Genomic DNA, 22,589 nt, shown 5'->3' with positions numbered 1-22,589 from the left:
CTGGTGCCTAACCCAGACCTCTGCCCCTGCAGTCTTACCCTCCCACCCCTGGTGCCTAACCCAGACCTTTGCCCCTGCAGCCTTACCCTCCCACCCCTGGTGCCTAACCCAGACATCTGCCCCTGCAGCCTTACCCTCCCACCCCTGTGCCTAACCCAGACATCTGCCCCTGCAGCCTTACCCTCCCACCCCTGTGCCTAACCCATATCTCTGCCCCTGCAGCCTTACCCTCCCACCCCTGGTGCCTAATCCTAGACCTTTACAATTACTTTTTGGGATCCATCAGGATTATGATGGTTGGGATACCACTGTCAAGATCCTGACCACATCCCATTACATATTAATGCATAGATGACTGGATAAGTAGCAGTAGTGTGCAGAAAAGTCACTTTACATTATATTCTTGTATCAAGTATAGCAGCTCTCCAATCTGAGATTAGTAACAATTCAGATTATCAGTTAAATAAATATGTTGCATAATGTTGGTCATACTAATGAAATTGTCTCTAACAATGCTGTGTTCTCAGAAGAGTTGGGCCATTCCGAATTTTTGCAGCACAGATGAACAAATTGGTTCCAGTCAGTTGTTCAAGGTGCTGAGCCAGACTTGCAGTGCAGGCTTTGCGTTTTTGCATTCCCAGAGAGAGTGATGGTCACACACAAGAAGTAGTGGGTCAACTTTGAGATCTCCCAATAAAATATGACCCATGATGGGGAATGCGGCACCCACATATAATGCAGTACTTGATTAATTGCTGTAGTTACCAACCAAACTTACATTATCAAATCCAGTGTCGCCAAGTTTTTTATTCTGCACTACGCCAGAGCTGGATTAAGGCTTCGGAAGGCCCAGGTTTCATAAGCTAAAGGGTGCCCCTAAATACTAAATAACCACACACACATAGCATGCATTTTACCTAACACAACCTGCATTACTTATACACATACACATACACACACACACACACACACACACACAGCATACATATAGACACATAGAAAATACATACACACACACACACACAGAACATACATTCATTCATAGGGAAGTATTGAATGCTCCCGATTCACTGTGTTTTTCGGCGAATCGGGCGTTTTTCACTCCTTGCGGTGAATCTTTTTCACTGAAAATCTAATTCACCCTATTCAATGTTCACTGTTCGCCAAAAGTGAACAGTGAATGCCGGCCAGTTCTCCATTTCATGCTCGCTGCAAGTCACTGTTGTTTTTTAATGGGATTTTCACTTACATTCGCCATAATTCGCAGTGAGTGTGTTCAATGCTAGGATGACTAATTGCTTTCCACGTGATTTTTGCCGTGCTTCACCGTGTAGCAGTCGCCATCTTTTTAAGGTGAACTGGAATGTTTTTTTTGTTTTGTTTTTTTAACCCCTTCCCGACATATGACGTACATTTACGTCATATGTCGGTTGAGGGGGAATCAAGCCAGCTCACGGAGTGAGCTGGCTTGAAAGAGAGCAGGTAATGGCTGTATATTACAGCCAGGTCCCTGCTCTCACGGCCACGAGCGGCGAGTTCGCCGATCGTGGCCGTTTAACCCTTTAAGCACCGCGGGCAAAGCGACCGCAGTGCTTAAATAGCTGATCGGAGGGGGGGCGCCCCCCTCCGGCGCCGATCGGGGCCCCCCGCGGCGAGATCGGAGGGTGCCGATCGGTTGCCATGGTAGCCAGGGGTCTAATGTAGACCCCTGTGCTGGCCGTGTCAGTATTCCTATTACATCCTGCCTGAGGCAGGATGTAATAGAAAGTGCTGAAAATCACTACGTTCAGCCATAGAGCTCTATGGCTGAACCTAGTACAGGCGATCGCGCCCCTTAGTGGTCAAGTACACTAGGGGGCCTTGTAGTAAAAGTAAAAAAAAAAAAAAAAAATAAGTTTAAAAATAAAAAAAAAATAAAAAAATATTAAAAGTTCAAATCACCCCCCTTTCCCCATTTCACAAATAAAAATAAATAAAAAATAAAAAAAATAAACATATTTGGTATCGCCGCGTTCCTAAAAGTCCGATCTATTAAAATATAACATTAGTTATCCCGCACGGTTAAAGGCGTAAACGGAAAATAATTCCAAACGCCAAAACTACGTTTTTTGGTCGCATCGCGTACCCAAAAAAAAATAACTAAAAGAGATCAGAAAGTCGCCCATATCCCATAATTAAATTAATTAAAAAGTACCCTTCAGCCCGCAAAAAATGAGCCCTCACCCAGGTCCGTAGGTGGAAAAATAAAAAAGTTATAAGCCGCAGAACATGGCGACGCGACGCAAATTAGAAAAACCGTAAAAGTTGCGATTTTTTTTTTTAGTGGTAAAACATAACGAAAACTATATAAGTTTGGTATCACCAGAATCGTAACGACCCATAGAATTAAGATAACCCATCATTTTAAACGAACTATGAACTCCAAAAAAAACGTAACCAGCGCAAAATTGTGGAATGGCGTTTTTTTTTTTTTTACCCCACATTGAATTATTTCCTGATTCCCCAGAATATTATACGGTATAGTAAATGGTACCATTACAAAGTACAACTTGTCCCGCAAAAAAAAAGCCCTCATGTGTCTATATAGCCGGAAAATTAAAAAAGTTACGCTTATTTGAACGCAAGGAGGAAAAAAAAAAAAATAATTAACATAAAAGGCAATGTCGGGAAGGGGTTAAATTAATTTAATTAATTTTTTTTCTGTGAAGGGGCATGCTATTTTTATAAATATGCACATGAATACATATTTAATAATTTTTTTTTACACATAGCCAACAGGGGGCAGAGAGCCACTCATTACATATTCATATATTCACTGCTCCCGCTCATTACATGTGCACGAGCGGGAGCAGTGCAGCAGCTCCCTACCCGCTCCCCTGCCAGCTTGTGCTGCCTGTGTCCCAGGGAGCCCCCCCCCCCCACACACACACACACACATATTCCGGTGCAGGCAGGGAGACTTCCATCTCCCTGCCTGCAGCCGGCCCCCGCAGGGGTTAAAATTCGCCAACAGGGACAGCGTGCCCCATCGGCTTTGAATAGGGCGACATGAAGGGCTGGCAGCGATTGCTCCAGCCCTCTGGAACGTGGCGAATGTGCAGCGAATTCTAAACAGGATTCGCTGCACATGCCGAAAATCGGTATTGAATAATGCCCATACACACATCACTAAGAGAGGACAGAAGGAGAGCCCTGAGTGCTCAGAATCTGGTGTGCTATGTGCTCTGTACTCACTGCAGAGAGCTCTGCTGTCTCAAGAGCTCTCTGCATCATGCTGACTAGGGGGCACCCCCCCCTCAGAGATGGGGGAGTCTTATGTCCTACCATACACTAGGGCAGGGCTGGGCAATTGCGGCCCTCCAGATGTTGATGAACTACACATCCCAGGATGCTTTGCATTCGTTTTGCTATGTGGCCATGCACTAGGGCATGATGGGAGAATAAAATAGTGTGCTGAGCATAGCATGGCGAGCGGACGCGGTGCTACATTTCAGTGTCCATCAGGTTTCGCAAAAACGCGCTATAGCGCGTATTTTACCCCAAAACAATCCCCGGGGACTCAGTTGTCAAAACTAAAGGGGTCCCCGAGGACACGCTGTGCAGATTCTGTACCTGTGACTGAGACGCCGGCGTGAGCCGCTGCAAGCCAATCACTGCAGCGGCCGCTGGGACCCAATCATTGTACAGTGGCCGCCTGGCAGCCAATCACTGTACATTTTACAGGTTGCTGCCGCTGCGCACCCTAAAGCCGCGCTCCCTGCAATTTGAGAGTCACTGTGCGTCCCCCGGACCGCCCCCCCGCCATGTAAGTCCAATACGCTGCTGAAAGCGCGGGGGGGACGACAGGATGCGGCTGTAACAGCCGCTCTCAGCAGAGTAGGTGTCGGTGAGCGGGCTGTCAGGATGATGGGGGACTGGACTCAGAGCAGCGTGTCAGCTATTCCAGCCACATCCAGTCCCCCGCCACGCTGATAGCCCGCTCACCTACTCTGCTGAGCAGCATGTCGCTTTTCCAGCCCTTGGGCAATGACCCCCCCTCCCCCCTCCGTGGCAAAAAGCAAAAAATGCCCCCTCCCCCCCTCCATTGTGGCAACGAACCGAAAATGCCAACCCCCTTCCCACCTCATGGCAACAAGCATAAAACACCCTCTACCCTGTGGCAACCAGCATAAAATGCCCCCCAGCATGTAACCCCAGCAAGGAGCATTTAACCCCTAGCAACAAGCATGTAGGTAAGCAGCACTTATGTGCTATAATATATACTTGTCATAAAAGTGTGTACTATAATGTGTACTGGGCATATCGGTGTGTTCTATAATGTGTACTGGGCATAATGGTGTGTACTGTAATGTGTACTGGGCATATCGGTGTGTTCTATAATGTGTACTGGGCATAACGGTGTGTACTGTAATGTGTACTGGGCATAACGGTGTGTACTGTAAAGTGTACTGGGCATAACGGTGTGTACTGTAAAGTGTACTGGGCATAACGGTGTGTACTGTAATGTGTACTGGGCATAACGGCGTGTACTGTAATGTGTACTGGGCATAACGGCATGTACTGTAATGTGTACTGGGCATAACGGCGTGTACTGTAATGTGTACTGGGCATAACGGCGTGTACTGGGCATAACGGTGTGTACTGTAATGTGTACTGGGCATAACGGTGTGTACTGTAATGTGTACTGGGCATAACGGCGTGTACTGTAATGTGTACTGGGCATAACAGCGTGTACTGGGCATAACGGTGTGTACTGTAATGTGTACTGGGCATAACGGCGTGTACTGTAATGTGTACTGGGCATAACGGCGTGTACTGTAATGTGTACTGGGCATAACGGTGTGTACTGGGCATAACGGTGTGTGCTGTAATGTGAATTGGTACTACTATGTGACCACACCACTTCCCCCCCCAAAAAAATGCCTGTCCCTTTTTTCAGGTTTATATAGTTTCTAATGTATACTGTATATATCTTTATGCGAGTGGGCCAATTGATACTTCCGCCCCGACCCACATGTGCCATGCTGGGGAGAAGGGGAGAGGAGGCTTTATTCCGTTGGGACCCAGAAAAGGTCAGGTAGGACCCCAATTTTTAGAAGTGAAGGGTCCCCGGGACCCACTTTTTTAGGTGGTTTTCGCGAACACTGGTCCATGTCGACTGTGTAGAAATTCGGGACAATATTTTTGGGAAAACCCCATGTTGACCTTTTGACTGTCAACCTTCCTCATGCCGACCTAATGCTTGTGTCGACCTAATGACCCTGTTGACCTAAATGCATGTCGACCATCCTGCTGTCTACCCCATGATCCATACCCAAATGAACACTGGGGAAGGACTTGTATTGCAAAAACACGCAGAAGCAATACCGGCAAAAGTGTCCGACTCCGAATCAAGCCCAGAGTGTGGACTGCTATGACCGTGCCAGCAATAGGTTTGTGTTGTGTGAGCTGTTCACCCTCTACTCTTTATAGTGTTCAGCCTTGGGCAACTGATAATTACCTGTGAAGGCAGGGTTGTGTTTCTTGGAATCTGTGTATGTACTGGACAAGGGTGCAATTGTTTCATTAGGGAAGCCAAACCTGGGATTGAGCATTTTTCAATCCCCAATTCCAGAATTGAAAAAATGCCCTGTGATTGGCATCCCTAACTACATTGTATTGGGAATATGGTTCTGATTCAGGATTTACGCTAATGCTGCCGCAGATGTATTTTTTGAGACTGTGTGAAAATATCCTAAAGTAACAGCCACCGGGATTTGTATAGTAATGCCCATAGGAGTCTTCACAGCTGACTGCACCTGCGTTCACGTTTGCAGCATCAGCGCAGATCGGGCAAATAGCAAACTCCTAAATGAGTATGTGGTCATTTCGAATGGTTCCCACATCTGGGGCATGTGTTGTGCATACGGGACTCCTACAAAAGGGCTGCTGTATGTCAGTCACTTACTTACAAATAAATCTTCACTGCAATTCAATTGCCACATATGCGCATTGCAGCAGTGACAAATGCACAGACCATTGATAATTGATCAACTCATGACTTACATCTGAATAAGGCTATATGTTTCTGACTTTTGAGCCATTGAAAATTGCTTGATTATGCACTGTAGTGCGGGTAAAGAAAAAATCTTCAATTCTTCAATGTGTAAGAAAATAGTCTATATTCAATGCGGCCTGCGAGGGGGTTAAAAGGCAGGGATCGCTAAAAACAAGTGATCCTCGCAGTTTAAACCTCACACCAGCCTATTCAACGTGCCTGGGAAATCTGTCAGAGGACGGCGAGGATTCCCCCAAACCGTGAGGCTCGCTGCCAATGCAGGGAGCCCGCTGCATTTAGCCATGAGCCTCTCTGTTTTAGCAGTCGCATACACCGATTCCCCGTTGCTCCAAAAACCTAGCAAGGTGGAAACGGCAAGTGCAGGGGGTCTGTTGAATACTGACCCTGCGAGCTGTGACAGCGAGTAGTCAGCACAAAAAGCATTGAACACCACTATGAAAAATGAAAACACTGTGGAATAGCCCCACATTGAGTACCTCACATGCAATACCCCGCCAAATACCTGCCAGGGAACCATCCATCTCACAGGCTTCAGGATGGTATACGATACATTGTATGCACTCCTTTTGCATACGATGTATCGTGTGATGCCATTGACTGCTACAGGATCCATCCAATGCTTGTGGCAGGCATGGCAATCTATGGATCTAATACTTACGGGACATGCATCGTACCGTATCCAGAGGTAAAGCACATGATATGGCACTTTTCACACAATTTATTGTCCCGATGGGTCCTGTCATATAAGTGTATGGGTATCTAATGCCGATTTAATCATTACTGTGTCTCCGTTTTCATGCATAAATTATTTTGATACATTTATAAACCTGTTAAAAGCTGTATCCATATGATTTACAGTCATCTGAAAGCACCTCTACTTTATAGGTTTAATTTTTCCTCCAAGTGTTCCAGAAGAACTATAAATTATATTATTGTATATTTTAAATGGCTTTTAGCGTGATCTGCCAGTTTGCCTTACGGGGCAGAGAGGGAAGGCAGCCAAGAAAGTGTGCCAGCCCTTGTCCACACATTAACAAAATTGTCCAGCTGCTGGAACAAAACTTCTATTGAGGGATAATGTTAGCTTTACATATTGAGCTGTTCAGTGTAGTAAACAGGCATATATTTTCTTATATGAATTTTTGAGATGTTAGCAGTACACAGGAGGTTGTTTGATGACCTCTGAACTCCAGCGGCACCTGAAATTTAAGAGGAAATGTGACTAAGAAATCCAACGTCAATCATTTATTCTCTTGGAAATGTAAGCTGCATCTCTAGTTTTTTAATGCAAGATAGCTAAAAAATAAATACATTGTACAAGCTGTACCAATAGCATAGCAGGCTAGCGATATTATAGATCTAAGGTAGGACTAAACTCAAAAATATTTTTGGGGATCTCTTGTAAATATAAGTTGCTTTCCGTCGGGGGTTAGGAGTAATTTGTGTTAAATTTATAATTAATTAAACATTTAGTCCACTTCAATATAGCACAAAGTTGAGATGGCCCATATTTATTTTGTATAAATTGGTACCAGACTTGCACCACAAGATGATATTGTTGCATAGACATATGGGGTCTTTGTCAGTATTCGGATGTATAGTTGACAGATAAACCAATGATGTGATGCCTTCTCTTAAATTATTTGTTTTGAGTTTCCGAGTTGTCAAACTTTTTAGTCCAACGAATCCATTCAGGCAGTTATTACATTTGGCAGAATATAGCAATGAGTCTGAAGCAACTGTGGCACCTCAACTTAAAACTGACGCAGGGACTTTTTTTGTTTCCATAGTTTACACTATAGAATAGTGGCTGATAGTGTGCTCTTTGTAATCCTATTGTCACTCTGGGGGAAATTTACTAAAGGAAATTTGTAAAAAAAAATAGGTGTATTTGTATCCAGAAATACACTTATTTTTGACATTTACTATATCAAAAATACGGGAATTCGTAGTCGTATTGATGTGCTATCAATACGACTACGAATTCCCGTATTTTTGATATAGTAAATGTCAAAAATAAGTGTATTTCTGGATACAAATACACCTATTTTTTTTACAAATTTCCTTTAGTAAATTTCCCCCTCTGTCTTTACTCATTAAGTATATGGCTGTAAGCCCTTAAGTGCAAATGACTACTTGATTATCTCTATACTAACCCTAATTTGTCTGAATGCCTGTTTGATCAGTAGGATAAATAATAAAATGCAGTTACATAACCCATTCAGAAATCATGGGTTAAAAACAGGAATGGCACGATTGCCTAACCTCCCTCCTTGCATCACCATACAGGGCCAGGCTCAATTTTCATGATTGGTGGACCAAGATGTGATCGGGGGGACTTTCTGTTAGAAAATACCTTAGCAATCCTCAAAAGACTCCTTTACTAAGAAGGATGCCTGGATAGCTGGTTTCCCTCACAGAGAAGTAATACACAGTAGTTTCAGATCCAAATACTCTACAACAGTTAGAATTATCTTTAAGTTCACAAATAAACCTCTTCAATTGGTGAGTTGGATAGAATCAATTTAACTATCTGTTGGAGAAGTATCAAATATAGAGCTAGCATCAAATATATTTTTAACAAATGCCATTTGCTTTCCTATTCTCTCCAGCCATGCATAATCAACCTTCTGGCCACTCAGTAATAAAACACAGTAAGGCTTCCTCTAGATTACAGCCTTGAACTTTGAACTGAAATGGTTTGGATATTTTTGAAAGGGTTCTGTAACTATGGAAACTCCTTTGTGTCCCCCCTTAAAATAAGTTGATATATTTATTAACCGTTTATTATCTGGTTCAGCATATGCCGTTGCGCCTTACAATTGGAAACAACAGGGAGAAAACAAAACTTGGTAATAACAGACAGTCCTGGCCCTTCCCGTAAACAAAATGCTATTGTCTACTCCACATTGGGGATGTAGCCTGCTCGCAGTGTCGTAAAAATTACCAGTTAGACATTTAAGTTTCATTGTCATGGAAACATGTCAGCACTCAATATGCAATGCTACTCTGTCAGCCACAGAGCCTCACACTCTTTTATATAAACCAAGGGCGGACAGACTTTTGGAGTTGGAAAGCTATTGCAATCCACTAAGGCCTCTGAAAAAAAAACATACCCCTTGTTCCCCACAGAAATAAACCTCACCACACACAAAACACTGTCAACTACAAAAAGGAAAACCTACATTAAAAGCCCCAGCCCCCCACATAACGACTGATCTGACTGTCGGAGAGGAACTACCAGTTCCTCAGCAATGGCGATTCTGCAGCATCAGAGCATGATGTGTGTGGAGAGGTAGGATCAAAGGCAGTTGTGGTTGCAACCATGCCCGCCAGTCTTCATTAGTCCATGGTCCCATCTTTATCCACACTTCACCCCCCTATTGGCTCTATAAATCAGAGTTGCATACACTTGTCCTATGAATAGAGATTTGTTGTAATGTGTCATAATTGAGTAAAGCTTCTTCCTTGTATCCCTTCATCTTTTTTTGTTGTTTTAGACTGCACTGAGAGCATTTGCAGTCACTGTCAGTCTGTGTACAGGTTAAGTCCCTGCAACTCTATCCCACAGCAATCTTTTAAATTGTTCCTAACAAGTTCCCCAATACTTGAATCTGAAAGATAATCCTCCCAAAGGAAGAAATGCACTTTGCTGCATCTCCAAAGGCATCACATGCTAGTCCTAACCTTCACAGCTCAGACAAGGTCACAGGAAAAGGCACGTAATGGCCAGAAACAGAAAGGCTTTCAGTCTTAATAAGAAACACATGCGCACGTGTGTATCCAAGCTAAAATATCTCCTAGAAAATAATGCAGATGAAACATTTTATAATACACAATGTAATTTGAGTACACATTACAGAAAGAGGGAGGCATGAGCACAGTGCAAGGCTGAAATGTAATACTGTTAGCCTCCAAATGAAAAATATCTTTTAAACCTGCAAAGTGTAACCCTTACCCCCTGCTTTTCCAGTATGCTACCTTTCTCTAAAAGTGAAGGCTATCAACAATGGTCTATAGAGGTTAGAAAGATCATATTCTCATCTATTGGAACCTCCAATCGATAATACTACATTACACTCGCAATTGAAAATGACAATGGGCTTCATGCACATGAGCGAGAGGTTTTGGAGTGTCACTGTGAACTGTATTTTTGCATCATGGTGTGCACAGCCACGATCTCATGGGCCCCACTCAGAGCGATATTCAGCCACTTTCAATGAAAAACTGATCGCTCTGAAGGCACTGCACATCTCTGCATGTGCAGTGGCCTTCTGAGCCATCAGTGAAGCTGCTGGAGGAAGCCATATACTTACCCACCCTGGAGCCACCAAAGCCGCCAGTAGAAGCCTTCCATCGTGGATAACTGGGATGGGGGAGAGGGGATTGAGGGTCCGCACACACTTTTCTCTTATGTAATATATCCCTTATATATTGTTGGGAGATGATTTGTTCAAACGCCTTTATTTGGTTAACGTGGGCGATGGGTGCTATCCGGGCAACGAGGTCATAACAATGGTTTAAGGAGAGAAAAGAGTTGCACAGTGGATGCACACCAAAAGGAAAGGATATTTTACAAGAAAGTAAATGATCCTGGAATGTTTAAAATGTACACTTTTATTGGTATTTTAAACTAAAAGAAGAAAGAAGAGTCCTGTGCAGATTTTTTAACATATGGAATCTCACGAGGTGATCTCCTTCTATGGCTTGTGAAATTTACAAGGGGTTAAAACTTTTTTACAATATGTTGTATGTATGTAAAAAAGTTTTACATACATACAACATATTGTAAAAAAGTTTTTATGAGATTCCATATGTTAAAAAATCTGCACAGGATTGTTCTTTTTTCTTTTTAGTTTAAAATACCAATAGAAGCCTTCCATCGCCCTGGAGCCACCAGAGGAAGCCGCTGGAGCCGCCGTGCCTCACCCACCATCTTCATTCTGCCCTGCCTGCAGGAGTGAGGACGTGCCGCCGCTGAAGACATGGTAAGTATTTTTTTCCACTCAGCCATCAACATTTACTTGTGTTTGGGGGGGGGCACTAGATCACCAATGATTGTGTTACGGGTGGTGGGGGACCAATATATCACCAACAATTATGTGCTTAGGGGGGTGGGGTACCCTCACTATACCAGGACCGCCTCGGGCTTCAGCCCGGGCTAGTGGAGCCCTGGAGGGGGCGACCCCTTTATTGGTGGGGTCCCCACTCCCCCAGGGAGCTGGCCAGGGCTGACCGGCCACAGAGGTAATGCTTTGGCCACGGGACCTTATATAATAAGCATCCCCCGGCTGTGGCATTTTCCTGATGGGTGTCTGAGCCCGATGCTGGTTTCCAGAATACGGGGGACCCCTACTCCTTTTGTCCCCCGTATTTTGGGAACCAGGACCAGTCAAAGAAAGTCGCCGCTCTGTGAGAGATTTAAAATCTCTCATGCTGAATCTCCCATTATGAATCTCTGGCACAAATCTCTCTCTGTGTGGGCCCATTATCTGAGAGATTCAGTTTAAGGGAAATCTCTCATGCTGAATCTCTGGGATAAATCTCTCTGTGTGTAAGGCTTATTACAGTTCATAGCAAATCACATGATCACACCCCCCAACTGAAAAAAGTGCGTTCCACTGAAGGGGTGCAGCACAGGCAAAGCCCTGAACTCTAGCATGGAAAGCAGTGATCAGGGTGGAGGAGAGACGACAGTCGTCGGCCGGCCGTAGAGGGCAGGAGGGAGTGTGAATGGTGATGATGTTAGAGATATATGGAGCAATGGAATTAGAGATGGCCCTGTGTGTGTGTGTGTGTGTGTGTGTGGTGTTTGCAGAGGATTCTGTAGGGGAATGGAAGCCAGTGCAGATTTTGTTGAATGGGAGTTGCAGTAGTAGAGCGCCGGGAGAGGAAGATGAGCCTGGCTGCAGAGTTGAGGACAGATTGGAGAGGAGTCAGTTGGGATTGAGCGAGGCCAGTGAGGAGAACATTGCAGTAGTCGAACTGTGAGATGAGTCTCAGCTGCTGGACATAGACAGTTTGAGGTGTAGCAGTTATCCCTAAGGTACTTGGCCAGGGAAGAGGAGCTTGTCATTCCTCTGTATGTGGTGAGGAGGAGAGATGCAAAGTGGCACCAACCAAAGAGAGGAGTATTAGTGAGGGTACTAGTGAGAAGTGTTGTAATGTAGCAACTTTTTTCTTTTAACTACGCATCTTATTCACAACGCATCTTATTCACATCACAAACATGGCAAATGCCACTCAATCTGTACCAGAGACCCTAGGCTGCGACTTTTACTTTAAGGGTAGATGTATTATACCTGTATGTATTGTGTGAGCAGAACGCTTCCTGCTTCACCTCTTTACCAAAATGAAGCACTAAAAGGCAGCAACGAGATGTGTTAACATCTCAGATGCTGGAGCGGTGGAGTAAAAGCTCCCCCCTCAGGCAATGCTGATGTGTGGACTCACCTTCAGCAGAGTCTCGTGTGATCTCCTGTGTGCCCCTGGAGCCAGCAACCACCACAGCATCAACACCTGCAGCTGTCATAAGCGATGGCTCCAGACGTGGGAATGGTCACCGCTAGTGACCGTTCATATATTGCCCAGCTTATCGGCAGACATGTCTGCTGTTACCCAACTTATCAGCTGCTGTCTTTCTGAGACTGCTGTGCAAACATGTCTGATGGAGAACAGCCAGCAGTGGCAGTAATCTATGCCCACCCCTCTTCCCTCTCTGTAGGTATACACAGTCAGTTGTGAAGGAATTAGAAGGTGCAGTAGGCTAAAATTTTGCCTTGGATGCTGTGACACTTTGCACCGGCATTGGACACCCTACTAATATCAAAATACTCAGGTAGAAACAAGTACAGTGTATTATCATGTAACCCTGTCATCTATTCCATGTATAGGTGAGCAGGTTTTACATACAACTGATAGTAAAGTTCAACAAAGCTGATTAGTTTTACATTTTAAAGACCAGAGTAAATCAGAGGTCCTAGGCCTTAGGGGAGTATTCAATTATATATTTCTCCATGTGCAGTGAATCCTGTTTAGGTTTCGCTGCACATTCGCAGGGTTCAGGGGGGCTGCAGCATTCGCTGTCACCCTATTCAATGCAGCAGGGGCTCATTGAGCCGGAGGACGGAGGCAGGCAGGGAGATGTAAGCCTCCCTGCCCCAAAATTTGTGGGGGAGGGCTAGGGAGCCGCTCCTCTGGTCCCGCACGTAACAAGCCGGGACCAGAGTGAAGTGAATATATCTAATGAGCGGCTCTTGGCTCCCTGCTGGTGAAAGTGTAAAAAAATATATATATGTATAAAATTAAATAATAATTAAATATAAATAATGTGCTTCAAGCACAAGAATAAAAATAGCATGCCCCTTCACTTTACAGTTCACCTTTAAAAAGATATCGAATGCAAAATGGTGAATCATTGCAAAAATCAGGGAGAAAGCAATTCGCCATCCGAGCATTGAATACACTCTCGGCGAATCCCAGTGTAAACCCCATTGAAATACACCAGCTAATTGCAGCGAGCATGAAATGGAGAACTGGCCGGCATTCCCTGTTCGCTTTCGTTGAACAGTGAACATTGACTAGGGTGAATCAAACTTTCAGTGAAAAAAATTCACCGCAAGGAGTGAAAACAGCCCGATTTGCCGAAAAAAACCCGGTGAATCGGGAGCATTGAATACTGGCCATAGCCTAGTGGTTATACAGGAAGCAGAGAGAAGGGTGGACCCAAGGTATCCACTCAACAATGTCTAGGTCAACCACTAATGGTCAACGGTGAGTAAGTCGACACCTAAGAATGGTCAACATACACTAGGTCAACATTGACAGAATGTCCACCTGAACATGGTAAACACAGTAAAAGATTGAGTTTTTTCATATATTTTTTTTTTACCATTTTTTCCTTACTTTAAAATCCAAGAGGACATATAGTTGGCATCCTGCCTGAGGGACAGGATACCAGCAGTCATAATATCAATGCCAGCATCCTGTCTAGTGGCAGAACACCGGTGCCAGAATGCAGACATAGATCAGGATGCTGGAGACAGAATCCCAACTGCTGGCATGCTGAACGCAAAGCTTAAGCACTAGTGGGGAGGGTTCGGGTTATGCTGCGGGAGATTGTGGGTGGTGCTGGGGGGGGGAGGGTTAGGAAGGAAGCAGCCGGGAAGTACACTTACCTGACCACTGTCAGTGTTCCGTCAGGATACCTGTGTCTGTCTTCTGAATGCCAACATCTCTGCCGCTGGTCATCTGTATGTATTCTACACCAGTAGCATCCCTTTGACATAAAAATGCACTGCAGAATTATTTCCCATTAGGAATAGGAGTGTGCTGTTTCTGTTATGTGACTGATGTAGAATTAAAGTGCTTCTTATATAATATGATTTAGGATAACCTAGCTTTGTATATATTATATAAAAAACTATTTTTTTTTTTGTAATTTTATCAATACAGAAAGCAATTCGCCCTCACAGCCTGCCAAACCATCATTCCTTGAGTATTTTGAGAAGAACGAGAACCAGTTTGGAACACCAGAAAAGAAAGTAACCGCACAATCCCCAGATTCCTCCGAATGGAAAATACCTCTTAACGGAGACTACAGCTTTGTAAGTACCCTGATGGCTACAGGTTCATAAAAATGGGAGATTTGCTGGTACGATCAAGAATGATGACCCATTTTTAGTACATAACCCACGATGTATTCTCAAATTAACCTTAATCCTGTATAGTCCTGCCTTCAACATTTATCAATCCTGTCCATTTAGCAGATAATTCCACATTTATTCAGTTTTTCACATTATATTTTTCTGGGTTACATATTAATTTTACAGATACATGCCGGTGTGCATGGCTGTGTGCTATAGGAGAGTGCTTTGTGCAGCCAGGGGTATATTATTACAGCATGTATAATTATCTTGTGTTTGCAGAATGAATGAGTATAGTAAGATATTTGGCAGTGGAGATTCCCCACCATCTGCTTATCATCCTGCTGCTGCCTATGTAGAACCTGCTTAAATTGCAAAACCTTAGGACAAGAAAAACCAAAATAACCATGTACATATTATTTAAATATATTTGATTATGAAGATTGATATTTAAAATTGGCTCCACTGCGCTCTACTGTTCACTTCCTACCTCTGTCATTACTCCCTCAGTAGCTCCCACAGGGGCAGATGTATTAAGCCTGGTGAAGAAATAAACTGGAGATAAATTGGAAGGAGATAACGCGGTACTTGTGTATTATTATGGCGCCCACTAAGCTATTTGCTTAGGGAAATTGCATCGCATGGGCCATTGTAAGTGCCATGCGATCAGATTTTCCTATGTAATGTATTCAGTGCTCTTTTATTTGTATTGTATAGGATGTACAATGCCATTAGGTATACAATAATGACATACAATGAGGTTTTAGCCCCCCCCCCCCACTATCCACGCCACCCCGAAGCGTGGCGAGCGGCGGCGGAACGCGTCCTACGACCTTTTCATACCCCTACTATCCACGTCGGCGTGGAGTTGATTTTATATAGTGTGGCGAGCCCCGCGAGGGGACACGGAATACATGTAAAGTAATCCGTGTCCCCTCACGGGGCTCGCTGCGCTCGCCACACTATATAAAATCAACTCCACGCCGACGTGGATAGTATGGGTATGAAAAGGTCGGAGGACGCGTTCCGCCACCCCCCGCGGGGCTCGCTGTGCTCGCCACGCTGTATGTCATTATTGTATACCTAATGGCATTGTACACCCTATATCAATAAAACAATATCAATAAAAGAGCACTGAATACATTACATAGGAAGATCGCACGGCCGTTACAATGGCCCATGCAATGAGATTTTCCTACGGTTCCGTACGTACAAAACTTGGGCGCCGTGATAATACACAAGTACCGATAACGCAACAACTAATCAACTCCCAATTGTCATATTTCAAACACAGCTGATTGGCTGGTGCGTTATCTCCTTCCAATTTATCTTCATTTTATCTCTTCGTCAGGCTTAATACATCCGGCACACCGTCTCTAACAGTTGTGAAATCTGCTACTAACCTCTCTTCTTATTTTATGTGTGCAACTATTCATTTGCTATCTCCATAGGGATTTCCAGAGTTAACACAATTGCCTCAGTCTCTCAAGTCAACGCCTTGATGTCATTTCTGACTCTGGCCTCTGCTGTACTCCTTACCTCCGGTATCTTTGTTTTGCTGCCTCTATAGTCTACACACTGAAGAATATGCCTTGTTTTTAGATGCAACCAAATATTTTACCTATTTTCTCATCCTCACCCTCCTCAATTTTTTCAACCTTCTGCTGAGCATTGCACAGATTTCTATACACATGTCCACACAATGTGCCTGATTCAGACCTGATCACTTCTGTGTTAAATTACAGTGGTCAGCAATCAGATAGCCACTGTCAAGACAGAGTGAAAAGTCTTCTATTGAATTGCAAATGGATCGCTGATCTGCAAATCCATTCTCTTCGTACTCATTGTCAGGGCCAGACTGGGACCAGAAATCGGCCCTGGCATTTTGAGCACACAGGCCCACGTTCAGTAGGCGGGACCGTTGCGCGGCGAAGACGTGCGGCAAAAAGGGGGCATGGCATTACACATTATGGAACACACCGTAATGCCCATTACAGAATATGACAATCCATTATGCCAATTACACATTATATCCCACCGTGATGCCCATTACATATAAGTCTACACAATTTGTTATGCCCATTACACATTGGTGGCACACACTAATGTATGCCCATTAAACATTGTGCCGCCTTTCTCTGTTGGCTACATATCAGGGTTTCCCTGTACGGAGGACACTGGAGAAGGTTCATTGAAAATTTCTACCAGGTAATTTGCTGAATAACACAGGTATTTCTTCTGTGTTAATGGGTCAACCCTGGTCATAAATCCCGTGTCCTCGACCCTGGTCAATTCCAGGGTCGGAGACACAGGATTTACGACACGGGTGTGCCCTTTCACACAGAAAAAGGACCCGTGTTATTCATAAAATTACCAGGTGGAACTGCTTCACCCGGAAATTTTTGTTTTCTGTCTGAAAGGGGTATTACACCCGTATCCCTAACCCCCTTTCTGCAGCCTATTTTCTTTTATTTGAAGGAATGGCCACAGCAGCAGATCAGGTGCATACAGAGACACTCTACCCCTGACTTAGGAGGCCATGCAGAGAAAGTATACCTGCCATAGGGCTGGTGAATGTTTCTATGGTGCGACCACCATATGCACGGATGTACACCAGAAAAGTGCTTTGTAGCGGCAATAGCAAAAAGCTGGAAGATGTGACTGAGGTAGCAGATGCTTCTGCAAATCAGGCCTTGGCATCTCCCTTATTTTTTAGTACTACATTTCAGTTATAGAGAGATAGGGCCAGATCTATCAAGCTTCAAAAATTGATCTAATAGAGAGTGATAAACAACCAGCCAGTTAGCTCCTACCTGTCATATTTCAAACCCAGCCTGTAACATGACCGTTAAGAGCTGATTGGCTGGCTGTTTATTACTTTCAATTTTATCACTTTTTGAAGCTTGATACATCTGGCCCATAGTGAGAGTAGCTTAGATATTGACGTAAAACCACACTTTGAAAAGTGTATTTCTATTTAATACCCTGATTAATAGAATTATTCTCAGATCATTATCTACATAACCATAAAGTTATATATGTTTCTCTGAAATTTCCTGAGATTCCTGTAAAGCAATGAGTTATCCAGATATATGAGAGCATAAACGTTATTATCTTAGGCAGAGGAGCAAATTCTGTAATCAGATATAGGAGATGTAGTCAGAGATCAATACATTGTCAAGGCACTTCAGCACAATATGTGCTGCCATTACTTTTGTTTTCACTGTATTGTAAATCAATCAGGTTAATTTTAAACGTAATACAAGAGTGTATTGTCCCAATGTCAGGGGAAAGTCACATGAATAGCCGCATATTCCACTCCACCATCTGCTCCACATTTAACAGATCATCTGCACTCCATTACGGCTATTATCTTGGATAATTCCATATTCATCAGTATGCAGACTGTACAAATCACTAGAACTCTGTCACTTTAATGAGGTACTTTAAGAACGTGTAGCCTATCGGTGTGGTATGTGCTGCTGACCGTCAGGATTCCCACGGTCATTAGTCCGACATAGGAATCCCAACTGCCGGGACTCCAGCAGGGGGGCGAGCGCCAAGCAACCTGTTGCGGGCGTGCTGCCTCTGTTGGCGGCTTGCTGTTTCTCGCCACAGGTTCTACTCTCACTCTATGGGGTCATGGACCCCCATAAGGGAGGATAGCATCTGTAAGTCAAGATTCCGACCTCGGTCTACTGACCATCTGAATCCCAACTGTCTGGAGGCACCTCATCTGGCACCTGTAGCCTGTCACTTCCCTAAGAAGCAGTGACATCATAAAGGCTGATGCCATCAGGGCTTATGCACAGTTGGGAGCAAATTTGAACCTTGGCAAACCATGGCAGATGTGACCGGAGGTTTAAAATTGTTTAATTCTAAATGTCGGTAACAGTACTGTAATTTTTTTTTTTTTCTTGGTGTCTGTGATGAAATCTACAAATTGACATAACAAAATGTCAACTATTTCCATGTTGGTCTATTGCTTGTGTTGACTTTTTGTGTATGTTATCCTTGTGCATGTCGACCATTTTGTGTAGAAGTATTGACTGTCGACCCTTTATACCAGTACATAGGTTTCTACATTGAACTAAATGTCTCGTTCAGGTTTTTTTTTTTTCACAACTAAAGGAAAGATTTCATAGCTTTCGAGTTACATGCTGTGCTGGACTTTGTGTGTGGCTGCCTGTATTTTTAAAGGGGCAACCATTGATGCAACGATTACCGCTTTAAAAATAGCGATTCGCACACTGTCCCTCACATATTGCAACAATAACATTTCACCCTAAGGGTTAACAAATGAAAAGAAAGACTTGCAGAAGTAAAATGCTATTAAGTAGGCTAGGGAGGGGAATGTGAGAGACATGACTACATTGTTTTCAAATTCAACATCTACGCATAGATCTCCAGTTAACAAGTATATTGGTTAGACACAGGTTGGTTTGGTTTATTTTACCTGCTAGTTGTAGCTGCAATTACAGCAAAAGACAGTAAAGTAGTTGTGACTCAAATCAGCTGCTATAAACAATAATGAGATCACCCCAAACATTACTTATTCATCACAAAGTCATATTATAATAAAGAGGTTATACCTTATAAATAAATGTCTATCACTCGGGTTTCCTTTTCTTCCAAAGTGTTTATTTGCTATTTCTGTTTCTCCCAGTTAAAAGACTGGAGTGTGGCCGACCTGCGGATGCGGTTAAATTCACTGGATCCAATGATGGAACAGGAAATTGAAGAGATTCATCAAAAGTACCAGTCAAAGCGGCAGCCCATTCTGGAAGCCATTGAATCAAAGAAACGCAGACAACAGAACTTTTAAAGGCAGTTAAACCATGATTAGGCTTTAATCTATTTTTATTAAACATTTTTGTATTTTTATAGTAAAATATTTTATATTTTGCAGAGACCTCTTATTAAATGTAATAGAATGTATGGAATCCAATAAGATTAAAATAAATCTTTGTTTATTCAGTTGACTGACACAGAATTGCTACTTCACTAAGAACATATGCAAGGCGCCAGTGGTGCTACAGGAAAAACCCAACTGGAAGCACATTTGATGAATAAAAGTATTTTGCATTTTCAAAAGAAAAAGAAAACCTCACAAACAACAAGACGTTAAAACCGGTCCATGTACTCTGTAATTCAGAGAATCCTCAAACCGCAGTTATCTCCTAAAATTGAATAATTGATGGATTTTAGGATTGGCTGCACAGCTGTGGCTCCAATATAATGTATTGTATATATTTCTTGTAATGTTCTCCAGATGTTCTCTCATGTGTCTCAGACAGTGAGTTTATTCGACACAATGCCTCAATTCTGCTATCATAAAAGTTTTGTATATTTCAATTCACATTAATTGCAATAGTTTCAGCAGATATCTGCCAACACACCTCCTTGTAAGTTCCTTTATCTCTGAAGCATAGAGGCAGTTTCCAAGCATACATGGGGCTAGATCTCTGTTGGTGCAAGCTAATTTGAGTGTGCCACCTCCTTTAGACATGGTAAGTCTCTGAGTTAGAACAGAGGGGGTAATTCAGATCTGATTGCATAGCCGCAAATGTGCAGCAGCCAGTGATAAGGTAGAACGCCACCCTGCTATAGTGAAATCCTGTCTTCGGACTTCATGTGCATAACCATGTAACCTGTTGTTAGAGTCTAACAGTCATGGCAGGCTCAGAGTCGCCAAAGACTTACTCAAGCCGTGCAAACGAGGTCTGAGTCATCCCCTGAGTCATAATTAAAACAGCACTGTATGGATGTCACAACAGTACAGCTCACTTATTGACGGTACATGGAGATATCTCGGAGTCTATTCTTTGATGCATTTCTCAGGGGTTCCGGTTTCATCTTTATTTAATGTACTTATGAAACCAGTGAGGAGTCTAAAATGTCCTTAATCACCAAGCATATGCACTCCAAGCTATCAGACCAGCAGTGGTGAATTTCTCATGAGGCGTGTACCTACTGACATGTACACTGTCAGTCAGAAATACCTACAAAATATCTCCACTGTACTGTACCATATGCCATCCTGAGTGGGGTGTTGTCAAGTAGGACCTGAGCAGACTGTCTGCAAGCTGCCTCAAGTAGTGCCAATACCATTAAAAATAACACCCTAGCCTATGGCTTGTTTTATTATTATTATGTTATATTGAATTGTCAATTGCTATGATAATCATACATGTTTATCAGTTTAAGGGAGTGACAATTTTTTTCTATGTACTTTTGTAGCAAGGACGATAATTATTTACATAATTATCTTCGGTACTTGTGAGTTATCTGGACGTCCGATTTTGGTACTAGATCGCATACGATATCGCATGCGATATCGCATGCGATTTGCGATTTGCATGCGATTTAGCATGCGATTTGCATAAGATTTGCTATTCATTTCATTACCCCACTATCCCCAAAGTGTGTCTATCAACAAGAACCCGAAGCGTGGCGAGCGCAGCGAGCCCGCGAGGGGCGGCGGTACGCGTCCTCCGACCTTTTCATGCCCTACTATCCACTAGGGCGTGGAGTGAGAATAGAATAGTGTGGCGAGCGCAGCGAGCCACCGAGCCCGAAGCGTGGCGAGCGCAGCGAGCCCCGCGAGGGGACGCGGACACCTTCACAGGTATCCGCGTGCCCTTGCGGGCTTCACAGGTGTCCGCGGCCCCTCGCGGGGCTCGCTGCGCTCGCCACGCTTCGGGCTCGGTGGCTCGCTGCGCTCGCCACACTATTCTATTCTCACTCCACGCCCTAGTGGATAGTAGGGCATGAAAAGGTCGGAGGACGCGTACCGCCGCCCCTCGCGGGCTCGCTGCGCTCGCCACGCTTCGGGTTCACGTTGATAGACACACTTTGGGGATAGTGGGGTAATGAAATGAATAGCAAATCTTATGCAAATCGCATGTTAAATCGCATGCAAATCGTAAATCGCATGCGATATCGTATGCGATATCGCATGCAAATCGTAAGTACCCAAATCGGACGCCCAGATAACTCACAAGTACCTTATCTTCTCTGTGTACAAAATTGAACACTCATAGACATTGCTAATAATGAGGACTACAAGACTGGTGACATGATAGATAGCCCAGGGGTTTCCACCAGCCATGGTTCTCAAGGCACAATAAACCAGCCGTTGGGTGGTTCCGACCAACCTAGCCATATCACCAGGGGAGTGCCTGGGGCAAATTCCCAGTACGCCACATGGTTTCAATTCCCTGTCCTTTCTGTGAAGAGCTTCCTTGGTTGTGATTAGGGAGGGGCTTGAGGGGATGCTGCCTAGCATGTTATGGCTGTGTCTGAACACAGGGGCCCCTGCTGGTGAGCTGATTAATTACTGGAAGCTGGTTGCTACTCTGAAGAACCAGCTGCAGTTGCCCAAGCACTCCCTTCCCTGCCTCAGTCATTGAGTACTTGCCTCCTCTCCTCCCCATCTATCTATTCTGCTTATGCCTCCTATCCTTTCCCAAGACCCGCCTAGTCACAGTGAGTCCCCACCCCTCCTTTACCCTATTTATCTATTCTGCTAATCTTTCCTGGCTCTGCCCAAAACTGTCCCTCACCCCAGTCCCTTTTTCCTGGGGAGGCCAGAATGTGTATTAATACTGTCAGTCTATAAATATTATGCGTGTAGGAGGGTGCGTGGTATATTCATATTCTCATGTTACATATGTGTCACTGGTGGTATCTGCCTTATAAGGTAATCACTGTGATGGATTCCGCATTATATGCCAGCCACTGCAACGCTCCCTGCTATATTTGGAGGCCATTGCAATGCACTCTTGCTACACAACCCCCAGTCATCTGGGTACACTGCAGCTTTGCCCCACCTCCCTTTACTCTGTGAGCCCTTAATGCCACAGTGGGACACTGAGCATACAGTA

The 22,589-nt window shown here is 43.9% G+C and overlaps 1 protein-coding gene across 2 annotated transcripts in view; it reads left to right on the top strand.

Annotated features, from left to right (window-relative positions):
• The window catches only part of LOC146008104 (serine/threonine-protein kinase 4-like), a 78,294-nt gene extending 58,193 nt beyond the window's left edge, over positions 1-20,101 (top strand). For both annotated transcript variants that reach the window (XM_083147040.1, XM_083147039.1), the window contains exons 10-11: positions 14,513-14,664; positions 19,370-20,101. In XM_083147040.1, the coding sequence (XP_083003166.1) occupies positions 14,513-14,664; positions 19,370-19,528 (311 nt within the window). In that variant the 3' untranslated portion in view covers positions 19,529-20,101. The remainder of the gene's footprint in view (positions 1-14,512; positions 14,665-19,369) is intronic.
• The last annotated feature ends 2,488 nt before the right edge of the window (positions 20,102-22,589 follow it).

The sequence above is a fragment of the Crinia signifera genome, chromosome 6 (assembly GCF_055691185.1).
Source record: "Crinia signifera chromosome 6, ASM5569118v1, whole genome shotgun sequence".
Taxonomy (NCBI): domain Eukaryota; kingdom Metazoa; phylum Chordata; class Amphibia; order Anura; family Myobatrachidae; genus Crinia; species Crinia signifera.
The sequence above is the reverse complement of the archived record's forward strand: the minus strand, read 5'-3'. Positions and strand labels throughout refer to the sequence as shown.